The sequence below is a fragment of the Brassica napus genome, chromosome C1 (assembly GCF_020379485.1).
Source record: "Brassica napus cultivar Da-Ae chromosome C1, Da-Ae, whole genome shotgun sequence".
Classification (NCBI taxonomy): domain Eukaryota; kingdom Viridiplantae; phylum Streptophyta; class Magnoliopsida; order Brassicales; family Brassicaceae; genus Brassica; species Brassica napus.
In genome coordinates, this window is record NC_063444.1 from 19,417,822 (window position 1) to 19,440,698 (window position 22,877).

At 34.6% G+C, this 22,877-nt stretch overlaps 1 protein-coding gene and 1 long non-coding RNA gene across 2 annotated transcripts; both read right to left on the minus strand.

Annotated features, from left to right (window-relative positions):
* Positions 1-1,376: 1,376 nt before the first annotated feature.
* On the minus strand, positions 1,377-3,444 carry LOC106372733 (cytochrome P450 71A16). The gene is made up of 4 exons (XM_013813016.3): positions 2,980-3,444; positions 2,304-2,795; positions 1,932-2,210; positions 1,377-1,835 (listed from the first exon to the last, which is right to left on the minus strand). Exons 1-4 carry the CDS (start codon positions 3,364-3,366, stop codon positions 1,494-1,496), a joined length of 1,500 nt encoding a protein of 499 aa, XP_013668470.1. The 5' UTR covers positions 3,367-3,444; the 3' UTR covers positions 1,377-1,493.
* An 8,451-nt stretch (positions 3,445-11,895) lies between these two features.
* LOC106370771 lies at positions 11,896-14,050 on the minus strand. The gene is made up of 3 exons (XR_001274375.3): positions 12,545-14,050; positions 12,227-12,458; positions 11,896-12,148 (listed from the first exon to the last, which is right to left on the minus strand). It is a non-coding gene; the product is annotated as an uncharacterized LOC106370771 (long non-coding RNA).
* Positions 14,051-22,877: the final 8,827 nt, after the last annotated feature.

A 22,877-nucleotide genomic window follows, 5' to 3' on the forward strand; every position in this document is an offset into this window, starting at 1 on the left:
AAAGGATCAACCGGATACAAATGTATTGTAGTCCATAAGCTTGTGAAAGCCGAGATTCATGACCTAATAATATATACTTAGCGTGTGATATGATCCACAGCAACTAAGGTCATGAGACGCCATCATTAAGATAGGAATGCAAAATGAATACGACATTACCTAAGGCAAAGAAATCGATGTCCACATCCATGAGAGTGTTCGGCCGCAGAGCCGTAATAAGAGATTATAAACTCACAGCAATGATCATTGATCTTGAACACTCATGAGATAAGTAGTGGACTTGTATAGAAGAGGTCTATGATCCAGACATGGATCGGCCAGATCGAGACATAGGTTCATGATAACCATGTCTAGTACACTGTCCATAAGTACTTGGTTTATCCGACCATAGTAAAGAGTTAAGAGTAGACGATCACGTCTAGACTATGGACACATGCAAACACGATTTGCAAAGACCCAATAGTGATCCCCGAGAACAATGTGGTTCACATTGTTTAGCACACATGCTTTACCGGGACACTCAATGTCAAAAGGACATGAGAAACGACCTAAGAAGTCGAAGTGGTCTAATTATGGTTCAGTAATGAAACTGGCCGATTACTCCCATCCTGTACATACATAAAATATCACGCACCAAGATGCGTAAAATGTAGAACCTACACTGAAGTTCACATCAGGGGGAGTAGTGCGTGTTGTACTCTTTTTCCTTCATCATGGTTTTGTCCCACTGGGTTTTAATGAGGCAACATGAAACGTACTAAAAAACTTGTATGGTTATGGCATCCAAGGGGGAGTGTTATAAATCATGGAGTGGATTGTCATTAACCAGACCCGGTCCAAGACCGGCCCAATACCTAGAAGATGGAGAGATGGCCGAAGCCTAGAGAGAGGAGAGAGAGAGCCAAGTTTAGGAGAGAGAAAGGCGGCCACAAAGCTTGGAGAAAAAGAAACCATTTTCTTTTCCTAGTAGATGTAATCTTTCCATTATTATGTATTAGTAGTTTTCCTAATCCTAGTGAGTTTAGGTTTTTGGATACTTTCCATTTATCTTCATCTTGTAATCCTTATATAAAAGAACCACCTTGATCATTAATAAAACACGGAAATATTCAGTCTCTAAACTCTCTATTTAAAACATTCATTTAATTATTTCAATGGCATTAGGTTGTAAATATTGTGCAAGTTTAAAGGTTAGTCTTAATTTGTACTTCTTTTTTAATAGATTAGATATATATATAAGATGTATCATTTTATAGTCTCTAACGCGTGCTCCGGCTTTTGCGTGTGGAAGTACGTTTGTGCAAGCTCTTTGGATTCATTATTTTATAAAACCAGAATTATAAAAACTACATAGTGTTGAATATAAACGGTAGACAGAGAGAAAACATGAGTCTTGTCTTATTCAATATGGCACGCGGTATAACAAAAGATAAGATGGACATACAATGGACTATTTTAAGTTGGCAACATATATGCTCTTATATGGAGAAGTCTTACAAGGATATTGTAGCAAAAAATGGAGAGACAATAAGAGGGAACTTGCGACAAACATCGAGACCAGTTGCTTCAAGAAGATCAGGCTTATTATCCCCCTTTGGCCCTCCTTCGAATCTTAAGTTGAACCTCTTCACAAGGTTGGCCAATGTGAGCTCGACCAAGGGTAATGCTAAACCATCCCCAGGGCAACGTCTTCTCCCTGATCCAAATGGAAAATACTTGAAGTTTTGTCCTTCCAAATCCAAAGGAGAATCAAAATGCCTCTCTGGCCTAAATTTTTCTGCATCTGGTCCCCAAGTGGCAGTGTCTCGTTGGATTGCATATAAATTGATTAAAACCTGTACATGTTTTGCAAAGTATATATTCTTAGAAAAAAAACTTAAAAACCAACTTTGCCGTTTAAAATTTTGTTTTGTAATATGCAAAGACTTTACCCTTGTTCCTGCAGCTATGTCATATCCATTTACTTTGACATCGTCACTAACTAGTCGGGGAATTAGTGGACCGGAGGGATGTAACCTAAGCACCTCCTTGATCACCATATTTAAATAGTTCATTTTCTCAACTTCTTTCTCAGACACATACAAATTATGCTTCGAAACAGAAAGAATTTCATCTCGGAGTTTCTTCATACACTCTGGATGTCTCAATAGCTCCGTCATAGTCCATTCCATCAGTGTGAAAGTTGTTGCTGATCCCGCAAACAACAATTCCTGGAGAAGTCAATAAAACAAGTTTAGTTACTTTGTTTAGTGATAATCAATAAAATTTTCTTGAAAAGTATTAAAATAATGACTTTATTTTACCACGAGGAGAATTTTTAAACCGGCTCTGTCAAGCTCAAACGGTGTTGTCTTATCTTTTTGAGTAGATAGCAATATATCAACAAAAGCTGACATGTCTTGGTCTGCGTCTTCATGTTCTTGCACAACTTTTTCAAGAAAAACATCAATCTCTTTATTGACTTTCTCCACTTTCTTATCCAGACCTTGGATCCAATCTATCCATGCCAAACTAGGAACGAATTCACCGAGAGGATAAGTACCTAAAAGTTCATTGAATCTCCTCACTATGTTATTGGAATTATTTCCACCTTCCTCGCCACTATATTTTCTTCCCAATACAACTCTAGTTATTACATCGTTTGTAAGGGTGGTGAGGAGTGCGCTTAGGTTTACCGTTGAAGAGGAAGAACTCGCTTTTGCCAGCTTGTCCATCATCAAAGTGATCTCTTCTTCTCTTATATACCCAAAGGACTGAATCGTTTTCTTGCTAAAGAGATTCAAAGCGCAGAGACTCTGCATGCACCCCCAATAAAAAAAATATAAAAATATTTAGCTTATGATTTTAAGATATAGTGAAGATCTTGTCATCCAAATTTTATAACAAAATAGAAAAAAAAACATTAGAGAGAAGTCACATAATCATCTCGTTGCATGGATGTACAAAACTTAAATTTATATTTAAACGACGAAAACTTACCTTAACCTGCCTCCAATATTCTCCATAAGGGGCAAATGCCAAATCTCTCCCACTATTAAGAAGTTTATCGACCATTTTTGTTACCGGGCGGTTGGAGAACTTTAGATCGTGTGTTTTCAGGGCGTCTAGGGCTGTATCAGCTGAGGAGACTACAAGGGTGGGGACACGACCGAAGTACAGGATCATGAGTGGCCCATAGCGGTGGCTGAGTGAACAGAGGGCGCGGTGAGGGTGGAGACTTAGCTGGTGAAGGTTCCCGATCACCGGAAGCCGCCACGCAGATGGTGGTGGATTAAGTTTGGTCGTGGTGGTCTGTCTGAGAAACGATTTTAGGAACATAAAGGATAAGAGGGTTGTTAAGGAGAGAGAGATTAATATAATTTCCATCTCGATCTAACTGTCTATGATATTTGATTTCAAATTTTTAAATCTCGTTTGGATTCTGAGCATCTAGTCTTCTTTGCACTTCGTATTTATAGTAGTATTTAGGTTGGGTCATATCTCTTTAATTGCCATATAATAATATCGTAATATTGTAATTGGATTGTGGTTAGCTTTCATCGTAAGCAAAAACAAGTCATCCCTTATACATTAAAAGAATATCAATTCTAATATTTATTTTAATAGTTTATTAGATCTTGATCCGCAATGTGCGGATTTTTTTTTATTATTATACTAAAATATTTTAGTCTATATAACAAAATCTCTATTAGTAAAAGAGTAGTATCCATTAAAAAAATATCCCTAGATTTTATAATTTATTTACACTTCTATACCACTGAGAATTAAATTAAGCTACATATTTTAATGTGTGTCTTTTCCAGTTAGATTAATGAGTTTTCCTTAATCAAATTTAAACTTAATGTCATTAAATCAACCTACAAATACATCATATTTAAAGTAGATTACTACGTATGAAGACAGCCCAATAATGAAATTTAATTTTATTTTTACGAAACATGAATTACTTGACATGTGTAATATTTAGAATATATTAACTGAAATATAACAAATACATATAACTTACATATATTTTAGTTTGAAATGATTTTGATTAAGTTTTATATAGTCAACTTTGATCATAATTAAGTTTTATATAGTCAACTTTGATCATGCATCAATATTCAAATCACCTATAATTTTCGTTTTCTTTATAGGTTGTATCAACCAACCAATCATCCTATCGATTTTCTAAGCTTTATAAAAAAACAAATCAATAAATACAAACTCAAAATCGAAGATTTTCTATTAATCAAAACATAATATCTTCAATGTCGTATCTTTAATGTACCTATTAAATATAGAATATGTAACCATAATTAAGCTAATTATAACTAATTTATAATCTTTATACCATACTAAGTCATGATATAATATTTTTTCATATTTTACTCATAACCATTGTTTTATATATCGTATATAATTTTCTAACTACGTGTATATGTTCAATTTATTTATATGATATCGAATATTCGTCATAAAAAGATGGTTTAAGACCCCGAAACAATTATTCACTTAGTGAATATAATACAATCAAATATTACAAATATTGTACATCATTAGTAAAATAAATAATCAAAAACCAAAAATTCATACCCGCACTGGCGCGTGGATCAAGGTCTAGTTTAAACATTACGAAAAAAGCCTCCTCAACTATCATAATTAACTAGGTAATAACCCGCGCCTTGCGCGGAATGTGATTATTAGTTTCGTTATTTTTTAATAAGGAAACATTAATCTGTTTAATATGGATATCGGTTCGGTTTTAGGTTGTTTTTTGGTTTTTAATCTCCTAAAATATAACTATCATTTTATATCAATATTTATTTGGTTTGTTCGGTTAAAATGTTTGATGTTTTTTTTCTGTGATAATCAAAAATTACTATTATTTGTTTGTTTTCATGTTATGAATCTTAGATAGTCGTGATGTCGAACCAATGGTTTCATATTATAGTTTCTAAACGGATAATAGTTAAAAAAAAGAAAATTATTAAGACAAATCATTTTACTACAATTTGGTCGATAGTGAAAGAAGCATTAAGAAAAAGAATATTTTAACTTTCAAAAAATTAAATATTTCAGTTGTGGTAAATACTTAGTTATAAGGTGCTCACGTCAATGTACACATGTATGTGTATGTAAAAATATATAAATATGGTTGATAAATATATAAAGATACTGTTAATTAATATTAAATGACATTTTTTTCAAAATAATACATGAAAAAAAAATTCTTAAAATGAAATTATTTAAAAACCAAAAATATTGTAAAACTTATATAAACTATAATATATAACTTATATATAATTATTTAAATATATGTATATATATATGTATATAACGGATCAAATTGGATATACGTTCCTATAAATATTGATATTTGTGATTTGTTTTTTACGGATATTGCATTTTAGTATTTGATTTGCTTTATAGAGTAACGGATATCCAGATTTTTCGGTTAGAATCAAAACGCATAATGAATCGAATCAAAATTTATGAATAATTTATCGAGCTCTATTCGTAAACAGTAAAAATAACGTAAAGAAGAACCATGCATGTGAGTTTTGTATTAAAAAAACGTAAAATATATAGTGTGAACATATTTATGTGGAGTTTGGCTGAAAAGCTCTCTACATGTGACATGTGTCAATTTTAGTGTGAACATATTTATTACAATGCTTTTACACGTGACATGTGTCCAGTTTAGTGTGAATGCATTTATTACAATGTTTCTTCTTTAATATATAAGGGATAGTCCCTTATTTACCTGAAAAATTATAACAATTACCATTGGTACCTATATAATATAGTTTGTTAATACGTTATAATAGACTTTCTATAAACATAGAATTTTGTAAATATATCTAGTTTACAATATTTTTATATCCTATAAAAACTTAACTGAATCGGATTTATAAATGGAAATACCATTATGTAGTTACCTAATATATCATGTTACATGTCAATTTAGTAACCAAAACTTCTTGATTTATGTCAATTCTGTAATTTTGTATAACTTGGACATAAGATGGTACCATATTTATATATTTCTCATCTTATGAATATAATAAGTGGAGTTATAAGAATGTGTTTCTCATCGCCCTTATTTAACAACCCTCTTGGTTCACAATAAGTGGAGTTATTACGTGTTAACTGTTTACAAAAATTATAATATTTTATAAGAAATTGCCTAAAATGCGATATTTCTAATAACACTTTAACCACTTTTAACCACTGTAATTAACCATGTGCAATTATCTCAAATAGACATTTTTAAGTTTTTGTCACAAAAATAGACACCAAAAACTAAAATGAGCAAAATAGCATTTTTTATTTAAAATATTTTTAAAATTTTAAAATTTTAAATCATATCCCCAAAACTCTACTCCTCGACTCTAAACCCTAAACCATAAATTCTAAACCATAAACCCTAAATCTCACTCCTTAACTTTAAACACTAATGTTTAGATTAATTAACTCTAGGAGTATAAGTGTATATTTACTTCTTTTGATAAAACATTTAAGTCTATTTTGGTTATTTTTATTTTTAAAGTCTATATTTGTGACAAAAACTTTTTCAAGTCTATCCTATGAAATTTCTCATTAAAACTAATCTAGACTTATAATATAGAGTTGATGGGTAGAGTAGGATTTTGGAACGTAGAGTTTAAGATTCTAATAAATATTTAATTTTTTTATAAAAGTAGTTTCAAAAAAAAAATTGAATTTAAAAAAGTAAAATTTTAAAAATTTTAAAAAAAAATTCGAAAAAGTCAGAAAACAATTATATAAAATTTTGAATTTGAAAATGTATAATTCGAAAACTATTAAAAAAATCATTTATTTTAATTTTTTTAAATAAAGTATTTGTGAAAATGTCCTTTTAATAAAAATAAACATGAATAATAGTATCAATAATATAGTAAACATAAAAATTTCCCATATTTTTTTCGTTTTGATGTTTACATTTTGTTATTTTTTCACAAAAATATGTAACAAATTTGTTATATAGCATTATTCTGGGCAAGGCGGGTCACTATCTAGTATCGCCATTATTTGACCAACACAACATACTGATCGGATACAATACCGTTTATATATTTTTAATGAACCACACTCAACTCGTGGAAACATTTAAAATTAGGACTTGATCTAGTAATCTAATCACATCGTAGATTGTATGAACCAAAATATATTGATTTAGTTAGGAGGCCACCTCTATAGTATACTATATTGAAACTAGTCTATTAATCTAATCACATCGTAGACTGAAATATTTAATATTTAATATTATTATTTATGTGCATGACGTGGGAAAATTCTTAGTTTAGGTTATACTGTATGATCTTAGTGATGTTCTTACATGATCTCACATATTTTTGGATATACAATATTTCATAAAAAAATTTAGGCTATAATATAGTTTGTTGTTCGACATTTTGGATGTTCATTCAGGTCAGTAACAATATTTAGATGTATCCCAAATTAAGTGTGCATAGCAAATTGGTTTAATACAGTGCATTTATGTAAAATTTAATGAACTATGGGGGGAACTTAAGTTACATTATATTAAATGAATTTTTAAGTCAAGGTTTAATTTTTTTGAAGAATATGAATATATAAAATCCAGATTTGAAAACTAACTAATTTAAAATTTTCAAATTAAAAAGTTTTATATTTCCAATTATTTAACTGATTAATTAAGTTTTTATGATGAACTTTAGTTTTTAGGAAGTATGGCAAAAAAATTCCACGTTTTCTCATAATTTATAGTAGACCTTCAAAATATATAAATATACATAGGAGACGTGTACCAACATATGTATAAGACTTAAAAGTTGACATTTCAAGTGCGCTAATTATTTGAAATGTTATATACAGACTGGAACGTAATTTTCTTTAGTACAATAAAGCTCTAAGTTAATATATTTTCAATAAAATTATAAACTTTGTAGTAAAATCTCACCCACCATTAAGAAGCTTATCCACTGTTTTTGTTTTTGGCTGGTTGCAGAACTTCATAGTTTGTGTTTTTTTGATAAAATAAAGTTATTTTATTTTTTTGCCAGAAGCCAGACAATGTAAAATTGTAAATAGTTTCTTCATACGAAAACTGAATTTGAGTGGTAGATTATTTATTAGACAGTCCTTTGCTACTAGACCAACATCTTATTTGTGTTTTCATATTGTCGTGAGCACTAAAGTATCGGCGGAGATTTCAAGGATTGGTTAGATTATTTCTAGCTATTTTATTTGTGTTTTTGTTGTTGTGGCTTCAAGTCAGTGACTCGTTCGACTATCAATAAATTTTCTCTGCCACGTGAAAGAGGTCGTCAAATGTGGCACGGCACCACAGCGTCGCTTATGGCAGCAAAAACTGAATAAAGATCCAAGGACACTATTACCATTCATAATTTTGATTAAAAACATGAGCTTATAATTAACGAATACATGAGTTTCCTAAGTAAAGAACAATGTAAACAACTGTTAAATAACTAAAATAATTAGATATTAGTGATTATAGGTCTGAATGCATTTTTGAAATATTAAAGTTAAAGTTAGTCAAATTTTATCTTTGTTTGATTATGGCATAAAACATTGAGTAATTTAATTATTTTATCTTAAAATTAACTAGAATATTTAATGATGAATACTTGATTAATATGTTTAATAAATATAAAAAATCTTGCTGTATAATTACAATTTTTTATTAGTTTAATTATTTATACGTTCAGTTTTTATCGACTATTTCAAAAAATGTGATAATATAGCATATGAGTATTTATCTGTCCGTTATTGTTTGGTTAGAGTTTTTCTTTTAAAATTTTATATTATTACAAATATATATATAGATTTTTAAAAAAAAATTGGATATTTTTCAAATTTAATATATATTTTTGTTAATTCGGATAACAAATTGAAAATCAAGGAATAAGAAAAAATAAACAACATATTATTTCAGTTTTTGAATAATTAAAATATAGACTAAAGTTAAATTTCATTTAGTATTAATATTTTAAAATAATGTTGGATGATTTAAATAATAATTTCAGATAACTTCAAATAGTTTTGATATTTTAATAAACTAATTAAAATTTTGAACTGATGAATATAATTTAATTTTTAAAATTTAAACTAATACAAGAAATATAATTTTTGAATGTACATTATGCTTTGGATCTATATTTGATTTTCATTTGAAATACGTAAAATGTTTTAAATATTGTTAGAAATTTTTATTATTTTTGAACGTGGAAATTTATGATCTCTTGTTTAAATTCGGTACTAGGTAATTTTGGTTCGGTATGGTATTTTGATTCCAACTAATTTGTCCAGTCTTAATATAAACCATATAAACTTTTATCTGGCAAGACAAACAATTTAAAAATAATAATAATAATGAGCTAGGACCCCAATGGTATTTGTATGTATAATCGAATTTTATCCAAGAATCCGTCGAGGTTCCACCAGCACTATCTGACGACCAACCAGGAAAAATTGATTATTAGAATCACGTGAAGGTCCATGTGATATCATCACCAATATTCTTATTTCTCTAGTTAATGTTTCACTTATATAATATAGTATTTCTTCATTTGAAAAAATTTCCGGTTCAAGAAAAGGTGCCTCTATTTGTGTAGAATGCTGTATTTGTTAATCACTTTTTTGTCGACTCATTATGGAGAGCTCATCACTTTTGACTTGACCTTGTTGACCTGAGCTACCAGGAAACTACGTAAAGGCGCAAACCATATCTGATTTCTTTGTTTATTTTTTTTGTCGACTTCTTCCTTTCTTTTTTGACGGCGAAATCATGTGTTCATCCATCCTTTACAACAAATAATTTAACCAAATAATATATTTAATAGACGACAATATGCTTCATCTTGTAAAAAGCGTGGAAAATGTCGTAGTTGAGTCAGTTTATTGGTGGTATAAGGAGTCCACGTTCAACATGTGCAAATAAGAATTCAGAGGGTCGACCTACCCTCATATGCACTCATGGGCCGTAAGGACAACTGAAAAAGAGAATGTTATGGGCTAACACCGAATTATCCCGGATGCAGTCCTAGAGCTTGTTCCTTCTGTCGGTCAACGTATGTGGCTTTTAAGCCCTAACATTTTGTTTTTATTTGTTTTTAATCATTTTCAGAGAATTTGATTTAATATGATAGTTTAAAAACTATTGTATGTTATATATGGTGAAGCTTTATGCGTGGATTTAGTTCTCAATTTGACAGATTTGAAGGTGGTGGTGTTTCCTTGGTGGTTTCCAGCTGCATCTGTGATAATTTGGCGTTCTTTAGATTTAGTTAGAGATATTTTTCATTGGAAATCATTGTAATAGTACGCAGAGAGTTAAAAACTGGTCTTCTGAATGGTATGGATGGATCTGATGCATTGTTGCAGCAACGACAATAGCTAAAGAAGTTTTTGTTTTTAGCACAGGATTCTTAAGAGTTTTTTGGGCTTTTGTGTTTTGGTGTTTTGTTTTCTAGCTCTAATATTCCGTTAGAGTTTTGGGTTGTTTTGGTTCATCTTTTACTTTCAAATTTTTCAATTTGTTCATCTTAGCTTCCTAAAATGAACACTAAACAGAATTGACAAAGACAATAGAAAGCATATATATATTATGAGAATTGTTGTATCATCAAAAAAGGTATAGAAGTCTGAGTGCTAATATGGATGCGGGAAAATCTACATATTTACTTCAAACTCTAAAATAAAAATCTGATGATATCACTACTGTATTAAAGATTATCTCCACTTTTTATGTAAAAAAGTCATTAGCTTTCTCTTTGTAGGTCGATTTTTGTATAATGTAATAGTTTCAAACAATTCTAATAAGATAAAAAGATAGTGTTAAAAACAAGTTAATGAAGTTGTTCAATGACTTTAATTATTGAAAGAGTATCATAAACCTTTAAGCTCACAAGTGGCAACTATAAGTTTCAGGTATTTTTCTGCAACTCAATTGCTATTTTACAAGAACTAACTTTATTATGTTTAAATGTAATAAATAGTCTCTTAATTTAGCATAAACTCTGTTACAATTTTTTTTTAGCATAAACTCATTTTCACTCGGGTGTCATACGTTCGTAAACTGAAAAGAACAAACTACTTGAACTAAGAAAAGAGAGCAAAGTAAGAAAAAAAAATCTTGACACCGAGGGGGAGGGTTTTTTAACAAGTTTAGGCTTCCATTATTTATCATCTCAGAATCTACTAGAATCACACTCTTTATATCAAGTCTTTACAAGCAAAGTTCTTTCACTCTGTTTTCACTCAAAGACAAATGCTTTTGTGTGTTCTTGTCTTCTCCGTGCTTATTAAGTTTACTATCTTTGAAACGTTATTTAGCTTATGGGCATCAGAGCCTTATTGTTCGGCTTTGCTAAAACCTTCTTTGGAGTCTTTACAAACAAAGTTCTTCGCAAGTCGTAAATCGGAGGACCTATATTTTTGGTCTGATGTCACCCATGCAAACGAACAAGGCTTATTCATATCCTTCAACTCTAAACACTCTAAAAATATATGGTCATATTTTTTTTGTATTTTATGTTGAAGCAAGCATTAGAAACTATAACATGTAACTAATTAAACAATTCATGCTTAACAAAATGATTGAAATTCGGATAAGAGCTAAGAAGTATCTTAGCAGGATATCTAATTATTTCAATGTGTATACCATATGTACAGTGATTGAGATTTTTGGTAAAATACTAAACTTTATGGGTGATACTTCAAATATAGGCTTATTTTCCCAATAACCAAAAAAACTGGAAATTACATTTGTAGAGAAAGGGTAGAGAGAAATAGAAGAGAAAGTAGGAGAGAGGGAATGGTTTTGGGTAGTTAGTAAATTTGTTTTTTTGGTTATTAGGTCTAGTTTCCCTTCAAATATTGTTCAATGTATAAAAATTTGTGTTCTTAATTATTAAGGCTCTAAGACAGTGCACGTAATGACAATCACAGTAGAGAATCCTAAAAGTCAAAAGCTCCCAGACATGATTCCCAATACAGCTCAACCACACTCTCGAGAATGAAGCCCCTCCGCTGAAACCTTGTACGGACGGTGGAGAAAGCTAGATCTAGTTATTCCGGCGACGTTTTTTCACTATTTCTTTCGTTGTGTCTCATTTCCCACCGATGTTATCTCCATCGTAATCTACTCAAGTGCGTGAAACAAGTGAAGAACCAACAAAATGGAAATACACTATGTATGGAAGGTTTTTAAAACTCTTACCTCAGATGTGTCCATTCTGCAACCATGGCTCTATATCCAAACCTTTCTACAACCTGTAGACAAGCCCAGTTCATGCACTTCTCTTGTTCTATCGCTTCCTTTGATAGGTCCTAGCTCCTACAAAGGAAGATTTTTAAAGGCGTTTCAAGCTCTGTCAACGGCCCTTCTTCTCATACTCAAGCTTGTCTGACCGTTTAAAGCTCAGATCTACAGCCTTCTCTCTCCCTACTGTCTGAAATTTTAAAATGTCTCAAACATTTGCTAACTTGGAAATGAACAACAAACAAATTCTGGAAGACGACGACTTGGTAATCTTACCCGACGTAGACAACTCTGAGTTGATTGCTCGTTATCACCTTAGCTTGGTTGGTAGGATTTTCAACAAGGAGAGGTGCAATGTGGAAGCTCTTATAGCCTTCCTCCCTCGACACAGTATCTGGGACGTGGAAGGTCGCGTTCGTGGGGTAGACCTTGGAAACCACAGATTCCAATTCGATTTCGATTCAGAGGCTGACCTCCTGAAGGTTTTAAGTAAGCGCCCCTGCCACTTTAATAAGTGGTCATTTTCTCTTGAGAGATGGGCTCCTCATGTTGGTGACTCATTCCCAAACACCATGACCTTTTGGGTTTGTGTGACGGGGATACCAACACACTTCTGGATGGACCTGATCTTCTACACTTTCGGGAAAAAGCTCGGACTTGTTGGAAAGATTGATGCGAGAGCGGCAAAGTTCCAAGTCGAGATCGATGGAGACCAACCACTAAAGTTCTCTCTTCGTGCTCAAATCCCCTCAGGAGAAATAGTCCCAGTCTCTTTCGAATATGTAAACTTGTTCTGTTGGTGTCACAACTGTCATCTCATCTCCCACGAAGTTGAAAACTGTCCCCTGCTATCTGAAGAAGAAAGAAAACAGAGACTGTTGGCTAAAGAAACCATTAGAGAGCAAAGTGGTTTCATTAGGAAGGAAGGAATGCGATATGAAGAGATTTCAAAACGATTTACCAATGATGAGAAGACATCAAACCTTTAAGACAACCATCCAGGAGAGAGACCTCAAAGAGACAACAAGGATAGCGTGTGGAAGCGCATTGACTCCTGTTATGCTCCGAGAGATGACTACCGACGGGAACCCCGTCAAGCACCCCGTGATCTTGAAAAATTACAGAAACCTAATGAAACCTACAATAAGAGGAGATACGAAGAGTCTTTTGCATCAAGCAAACACAGAGAGGCGGAAAGAAAAATGGAAAACAAGCAAATAGTTGCAAAAAGAAGGGACGAAGGAGAGCGGGCACCTGAAAAGTCTCGGGCTCATCTTACTGCCATGGCTAAGGAACCGAAAAAAGCGGTATCTGCTCCATCTTAGGTGGCCCGACTCACCAATTCATCGCCTGAACATATCAGAGAAAGACCTTTCAGACATACACTTCAAAGAAAATCTACCGATGATCAAAAACTGAAAGGCAAAGTCGCAGACCTGTTCGACGCTTCTAGATCTGAAGTGGGAAGCTCTGCAAAAAAAAAGTCTCAGGTTTGAGCGAGAATCACCTCATGCTGAATCTTTGAAGAAATCTATCATACCGGCAGTGTCTGCCAATCCTGAGAAAGAAAAAAGGAAAAGCTGGTATGAACAAACTTTAGAGGAAGAGGGACTAATGGAGCAATCGATTGAGGTGCAGTCTGATTTGGGCAATGAGATGAAGAATCAAGAGGTAGAGGATCCGAATACTGAGAAAATCCTAGAAGATGATGATTGGATAACTAACGGTGCAAATTTTAACGCTGATGAGGATGATCTGATGGATGAGGATGATCTCTTAATAGAGGACTCACCTCAGTTGGAGAAGACGAGTGCGTCGGAGGTGGACATGACAAAGCTCCCGATTGCAGAGGAGAACGATGGCTTGGAGGGTGGAAATCTGGAGACAGAATTTGCGGAACCTGTTTATTGCGCCGGTGAGGAGAGGTCACCGAGGAAGAGTCACCATCATCAGACACTGCCGGTCGAACCGTCTCCGTCATCTTGTAAGAAGAAGAAGTGCTCCCCAAGATTTTTAACTCAAAGCGTGTCTCTGAGGAAGAGGAATCTACTTCTGGGCCGTAACTTACCAAAACTCAAAGGTGAGAAGAGTGGGCCGGGTCTGGATCCTAGTCCCCCAAAGCCCATTCGTCAAGCTCAAATGGCACAAGAAGATCTAAAGCCCTTTTGAAGAACACAAATAAACCAGCAAAGGTGGGACATACGCCACCAAAAATCCCGAGATGAACACAATTGTGTGCAACTGTCAAGGGGCGGGAGCCGACTTGACTAAGGAACATCTTGGAGAATTATTTCACTGTTTTTTACCCAAGTTCTTATTTTTATCGGAGACTAAAAACAATCGGACTTTCTCGCAAGATGCGCAAGTTTCTTTTGGATATGACCAAGTTTGTACCGTGGACCCGGTTGGTCGAAGCGGAGGCCTAGCACTTTTTTATATGAATGATCCTTCGGTTTCTATTTTGTATGCGGATAAACACATGATTGATATTGAAACAAGATTTGAAGGACATGATATTTTTATGACTTTTTTTTATAGAGACCTTGTTGTTCGACATCAGGACTTAGTTTGGGAACGATTGTCACGCATGAGTACAAACCAGAGTAAAACGTGGTTCATGATTGGAGATTTCAACGAGATCACCGGAAACCACGAGAAGAGGGGAGGAAGACGTCGTTTAGAGAGCTCTTTTCTCCCTTTACGAATCATGTTAGAAAATTGTGGGATGCTTGATTTCCCATACAAAGGGAACTCATTCTCGTGGGTGGGAAAAAGGCGATCCGGAAAAGGCAAATGCAAACTAGACAGATCAGTGGAAAATGAAGAATGGGCCGCTTTATTTACTCATACTGTTGTGGAATATCTACAACTATGGGGGTCTGATCATAGACCCGTCCTAGCACGGATTCAGTCTAATGGTCGAAGAACAAGCAAGAGTTTCAGGTTTGACAAGAGGTGGACTGGAAAACCAGGTTTCAAAGAAGCGGTAATCTCGGGATGGGGACCGTTTGATGAAATTCCAGTCCGGAATTTTTATCAAAAAGTTACCTCATGTCGTAGAAAGATTAGTACTTGGAAGTAGAATAATCCGACAAACCCCGCTGTATTGATTGAAGAATTAAAAGCTAAAATTGATCTTGCTCAAGATGATGACAATTCTTCTACAGAAGAGTTGGAGGATTTGAGAAGACAGTTGATTTCGGTCTTTCGAGAAGAAAATACTTTTTGGTAACAAAAAATTAGGGACCAGTGGCACAAATATGGGGACAGAAACACCAAATTTCATCATGCCATTACAAAACAATGAAGAGCCGATAGTCAGATCATAAGCATAAAAGACAAACATGGGAAGTTGGTAGAGAGTGAAATCGAAGTAGAGAACGTGGCTGTTCAATACTTTCGAGATCTCTTCTCTACCTCTTTGCCGACGGAGCTAGACGCCTCCCTCCGTTTTATCTCAGAAAAGGTGTCCGGTACCGACAATAGGTTAGTTTTAGAGGAACCGTCGGAACAAAAAATTAGAAGAGCTCTCTTCGACATCAACCCGGTTAAAGCACCCGGTCCGGATGGCATGACTAGTAAATTATTTTAGAAATTTTGGCGGGAAATGCGGAAAGACATTATTAGACTTGTCCGAGATTTCTTTGCAATAGGTAGTTTCGACCCATTATTGAATCAGACAAATATCTGTCTCATCCCGAAAAAGAAGAAACCTCGAGACATGACTGAGTTCAGACCTACTAGTCTTTGTAATGTTAGTTACAATATTATATCTAATCTTCTTTGCAAGAGACTTAAGAGAGTTATCCCGCGCTTGATTTCGGAGACACAATCCTCCTTTGTGGCAAAACGTTTGATTACTGACAACATCCTAATAGCACAAGAAAACTTTCAAGCCCTACGGACGAACCAACGATGTAGGGAAGACTTCATGGCTATTAAAACAGATATGACTAAAGCTTACGATAGAGTGGAGTGGAGTTTGTTAGCAGCTTTGATGCTGAAGATGGGCTTTGATGAAAGACTGGTTGACCTTATTATGTGTTGTGTCACGTCGGTCACATATCAATTTTTAGTCAATGGGCAATCAAGAGGGCGACTCCTACCAAGGAGAGGGTTAAGACAAGGAGACCCACTCTCCCCCTTTTTGTTCATCTTGTGTACGGAGGCGTTGATCTCACTTTTGAATGGAGCGGAAGCGGAAAAGAAGATTTTAGGTCTACGTGTTGCTAGGGCGAGCCCAAGGATCTCTCATCTTATTTTCGCAGATGACAGTCTTTTCTTTTGTAAGACGGAATTAAGCCAATGCAAGGAGATCATGGACATTCTTGATATATATGAGAAGGCATTTGGACAACGACTAAATGCGTCAAAATCATCAATGTTTTTTGGAAACCGAGTGGAGAGTTCTCGGAAGCAAGATATAAAATATGTCTTAGGCTTCTCTTCAGAAGGAGGCATGGGGATATACCTTGGATTATCAGAACAAATCGGTGGCTCAAAGATGAAAGTGTTCTCCTTTGTACAAGATCGGTTCAATGGGCGAGTCAACAATTGGTCATCGAGACTCCTTTCTAAAGGAGGAAAAGAGGTTCAAGTCAAATATGTAGCTCAAGCAGCTCCGACATTTGTGATGTCGTGTTACTTGCTTCCACAAGGCATTACCGGTAAACTAAAGAGAACAACGTCTAATTTTTGGTGGAGCTCAAAACAGAACAACAGAGGTTTACATTGGATATCATGAGATGAGATCTGTACCCCCAAAGATTCGGGGGGACTATGGTTTCGAGATCTCCATGACTTCAATATTGCGCTTCTTGCAAAACAATTGTGGAGACTAATTCATAATCCGAACTCCTTATTAGCATGTGTTTTAAAAGGACGGTACTATAATCACACTTCTCCCTTGGAAGATCAGCATACATACTCACCATCATATGGATGGCGTAGTATCATGGCAGCAAAACCTCTACTCATATCGGGTTTACGGAAAACAATTGGTACGGGTCAAGATACAAGGGTTTGGAGTGAGTCTTGGGTTCCAGATGTAGTGGCTCGACCACCTAGACCCGCCGACCACATTGTATACATGCTACCCCAACTCTTTGTTCAGTCCTTCATTAGGAATGATACCAAAGAGTGGGACATACAACTTCTACGGGATTTTTTTCACCCAGATGATATCTTTTTGATACTTGGGCTGAAACCTTCTCGCTCTCGTGCTCCGGATGGATATGTTTGGAACCATACAAAATCTGGAGTTTATTCAGTAAAAACCGGCTATGACCTACTTCGATCGACCAAGTTGAGTCTTTCACATAAAAGGACTGTAGAACCAAGTTTCACGAGCCTACAGAGCCATGTGTGGGAGATAAAGGCCCCGAGTAAGATAAAACATTTTTTGTGGCAGGCTATCTCGGGTTGTGTGGCGACGACAGATAGGCTCATGTATAGACACCTGGGCACCGATAGAAGTTGTCCTAGATGTGCTGGTCCAGTGGAGTCGATTAATCATCTTCTTTTTGAATGCCCACCAGCTCTACAGGTTTGGGTTTTATCGGACTATCCGTCCATTCCGGGTTACTTCCCGAGTACATCCATATATCAAAACATAAACTTCCTGTTTTGGAAGAGAAAAGCGGTGGCTCCTCTGAGACCACAATTCGATACCTTCCGATGGATCTGTTGGTACATTTGGAAGGCGAGGAACGATAAACTCTTCAATGGGAAGGACGTATCTCCCATTGACACCCTCCAACATGTGTCTCTTGAGGCAGAATGTTAGAGGAAGGCTAACGAAAAGGAGGAAGCAAATGAGGATCATGACGATCCCCCTACTACAGAGGTTGAGACAGTGCCCCCTTGGATACCCCGAATCCCTACTTGTCAAATTGATGCATCATGGATCCATATTGGCAGTGTCAGTGGCCTAGGGTGGAGTCTCAAGAATCAAATAGGCTTAGAACACTTCGGATTACGGGCGTGTAACATGAGCCTCTCAGCTTTGCATGCTGAGATGGAAGGGTTACTTTGGGCAGCCTCATGTATGAGAGACAGAAGGATTACTTCAGTACGGTTTGAGACGGACTGCTCAGACATAGTGGATATGACTACAAACCCGATGGACTGGCCAGCATTCGCGACAGAGATCGAGGTGTTCCAGAAGTTACAGGATGACTTCGGGGATGTGAGACTGTCTCATATTCCTCGAAGTCAGAATGGCCGGGCAGACGGGTTAGCAAATGATGCAAGGACAAAATGTTATATTTTTTTCCATATATATCAGACCCTGATAAATGGAGATGCTCTTTGAAGGATCGGCTCGTCTGTTCTCCACTTGATCTAGCGTAGATGGGTAAGACGACAAAAAAAAAAAAAAGACAGAGCACGTAGGAGATTTGGGCACGCAGCTGTAAATGGGAAACAGAAAAGACCAAAAGGAGTCATCATGGGTCTGCCATAATGAAGTTGAGTAAGTTCCAACTCCATACAAAAATGAATGCGACCTCTCTCGTTCAAAACTACCAGAAATAAAAACATTCGAGAGTGAAATTTTGTGAGGCTTTTGTTTTCAATACTGTAGGATAACTCCTTTTACGTGCTTGGCCAATATTAAAACGACAAGTAAGATGTTTGTGTGTGTGATGAAGCAAGCCACGTCGTCAATTCGATTTCACTTTTCAACTAGACGTGGCTTCTTCAAGATCCCCCACTTCATTTTCCTCTTCTTTTTCAAATTTTATTTCCTAAGTGTTTTTATTTGTTTAACGTTCAAATTCAAATGTTTTATTTCCTACGTGTTTTTATTTGTTTAACGTTCAAATTCAAATGCATATATATTATTTTTACTTCTACGATTTCATGTATAGAATAACTAAAGGAAAAATTAGAAAAATTGGACACTTTGAACTTTTATTTGTCATAATAGAACTTCTGATATTTTTGGCAATTCTGGACAACTTTTTCTCTTCTTTTATGGTTAAAATAGTAAACTAAATTTTAAAAATGTTAAAAAATATGAAAACTATTGGAAACATAAGTATGACAATATATATGTTTAAAAGTTTTTTTTTTTAAAAGTGAAATCATATTTTATTTTATCTTCTAGCTACAGTTAGAATACTCATTATGGTCATCTACTTAGTCTAGAAATCATATACTAAGTTTTATACATAGATATATCTTGGGTATACAACGTAAACTAGCATTTCTTATATATTCTAACCAAGCTATATTTCGAAACGTTATAATCAAGAAAGATGTCTTCAGTATACCTACAGCTTGATGGCGATATATAGCCACAACTCAATAATATACCTTATCTAGATTATGTGCCATAACATGTTCTTTCTTTTACCTTATGTGACGCCTAAAGAAATAATATGTTTCCCACCTACTCTACTGTATTCTGCGTAAGGTAATACACATATTCTAGGCAAATCCGGAAAATATGGAAACTTTCATATTCGGTTAAAGATGTACTTTCCTAATTCTACACGAAATCTAATCTAAATCTCGCAGAGTATATTCTTTCTTAAGTCAAAAAATCATCAAAATTGTTCTTTCCTCCACTCGAACCCGAGTTATTCAAGAGAAAATTATACACACAAACCACTATACCACATATGATTCACGCTACTTTGATATGTATACTAGCTTATATACTAGAAAGTATAATAAAAAAATTAAAACAAATCCTGGATTGCTCTACAATTAATTTCTGAGTTTTGTATATATTGTATTTTCATATAATAGAGTCAAAAGTGAACATTAAAGTTTAAGGCGAAATCATAAAGATATTTCCGTAAATTTAAAAGTATTGGGGCGAACATTAAAGATATTTCCCTGAACCAAGAGTTTTGGGGCGAAATCGATGACTAATTTTCAAAAATAAAATTTCTGGGGAAAAAATAAGAAAGGAACTAATCTTAGGGGCCAAGTGTGCAATATATTAAAATTTAGTCATGTCTGTTTTCGTGGTTTGGAACGTTCGATGTGGAAGACAAATGCTCGATCCATCTGGCTTGGTCCAAACGACGAACTGAACATCCAAGAGAACCAATCGAGCGATGCGTGAAGGTGTGGCCTGCTCGATTCAATGCTCTCGGGCTGTGACTGCTTGAACGGAGAAGACGAGCCCGTGCAGCGGCAGAGATGACATGGAAGTGGTGGTTCCGGTGAGAGAAGTTGATGGCGACCAAAAGCACGGTGAAGCGACGGTGGCTGCAACGACGGAGCTCGAGTCGATACACAGTTGGGACCTTGTTACCAGTGTAGATATTGGTAGCTCAAACCCAGAATTGAAAGGATCGTGGCCATGGACGAAAGCTGTTGGAGATCTTCTCCTGAATCTCTTTCGAACCCTTGCATTTTGTTTTATCAAATAGATGGATTGTGTTTATCTCAATTTTCTGAGGGTAGTGGATTGTGTTTATCTAAAATTTAGGAGTTTAGAATGAACCGATGGATTGTGTTTAGCGAACCGATGAATCTCTTTCACTACAAGAAAACATGCCTATAACGAGGAAAAATTACGAGAAAATATATTCCTCGTAAATTTACAAGAAAATTACTACGATTTTACGACAAAACTGAATTTCGTCGTAAAGTCGTAGTAAAGTTACAAGGAAAATGTTTCGTGGTAATTTACATGTAAATTTACGTCGATTTTACGAGGAAAGAGAAAATTTGTTGTAAAGTCCTTGTAACTTTACAAGGCTTTTACGACGAAACATGTTACCATTAATTTTTGTGAAAACATATTTTAAGCATGCTTTACCAAACTGATACCCTCGGTTTAGAGATTTTGGAATAACTTGATTAGCTGCTATCAAAGTTACACCTCGTGAACGAATAGTTGCTAGAGAAGAATCACTTTTACAAGAAGAAGTGTGTATCACTGAAGTGGAAGTATCTGAACAACAAACTGATGACATCCTTCTAATTGATTTGGATAACCGTCAATATGAAGATCTTTTCGACGATATGACGGATGAAGAAAGTGAAGAAGAGTTCGATGCAAGCGATGATAATCATTGTACTGATATTGTTGAAAACTCGAATGATTCAAAATGATGTAATATATGTTTTAAATATTTTTAAAAAATATATAAATCAGTTTAAGACTTAATGCAAGTGTATATTGTTTGGTTATAATAATTATTTGTTGGCTTTTAAGGATTTAATTGGAGTTTAGGGTTTAAGAGAAAATAGGATAAATGGGAGAATGGGGGAATGGGGTAAAAGGGATATGAGGTTATAGGTAAGAGACTTTGGGGGTTAGGGATTTGATTTTCAGGGATTCAGATATAGTCGTAGTAAATTCGTCGTAATGGAAAACACGGGCTTGGTATATTCCTTGTAATACACGTGTCCTTGTAAATTCGTTGTAATCATTTCCTTGTAAATTCGTTGTAAAGATTTCCTTGTAAATTCGTTGTAATGCTCCCTTGCAAATTCGTTGTAACTCTAAAAACGCGGGCCTGGTAGATTTGTCGTAAACATGTGTCCTTGTAAATTCATTGTAATTATTTCTTTGTAAATTCGTTGTAATGTTTTCCTTGTGAATTCGTTGTAACTTTACAAAGATTTTTTTTCACGAAACATGTTACCATTATTTTTGGTGAAAACGTGTTTAAGCTGTTTTACCAAACTGATTTTGTTGTAAGCATTCTCAAGCAAGTTAACTTCATTTCATACCCTCGGTTTAGAGATTACATAATAATTTGATTATTTGCTATCAAATGGTTGTTTGATTATAGTACTTATAACTTGCGTTTTAAGGATTCAATTGGAGTTTAGGGTTTAAGAAAAAATATGATAAAGGGGATGATGTGGTAAAAGGATATGGTGTAAATAGATAAGTGATTTTGGGGTTTAGGGATTTGATTTTTGGGGTTTCAGATATAGTCCTAGTAAATTCGTCGTAATAGAAAACACACGGGCCTAGTAGATTCCTCGTAATACATGTGTCCTTGTAAATTCGTTGTAATGATTTCCTTGTAATTTCATTGTAAAGCTTTCCTTGTAAAGTCGTCGTAAAATTTTCCTTGTAAATTCGTCGTAAATATTCCTTGTAAATTCGTTGTAATTCTAAAAACGCGGACCTGGTAGATTCCTCGTAACACTAAAAACGCGGGCCTGGTAGATTTCTCGTAAAATTACGACGACTTTACGAGGAATGTTGTTTTCTTATATAAACTTGACACATGAATGAGGAATGCCTCCTTCATTCATCTCAAACCACTCCTCTCCTTCTCTCAAAGGTATGTTGTTTTTAATATTAATTTAGGTTTAGGTGGTTAGTTTAGGTGGTTAGTTTAGTTAATTAGATTAGGTGGTTAGTTTAGGTGGTAATTTTAGGTAACAAAACTATATTCAAATATTAGGTTGAGGCATTTAAACGACTGATTAGATATTTTTTTTAAAAAAATAAATATATTTTATTTTCTTATAATTTTATGTAATTAATTATATAAATATGTTTCTTTTTTCAAGGTGGCTCCTAAAAAGATGGAACTGACGGTATGAATAAGCTCCATCAATGAAGCCACAAGGACGACTTCATCCTACTCTTCGAGACGGAACCCATAGATGAAGTACGAGACTC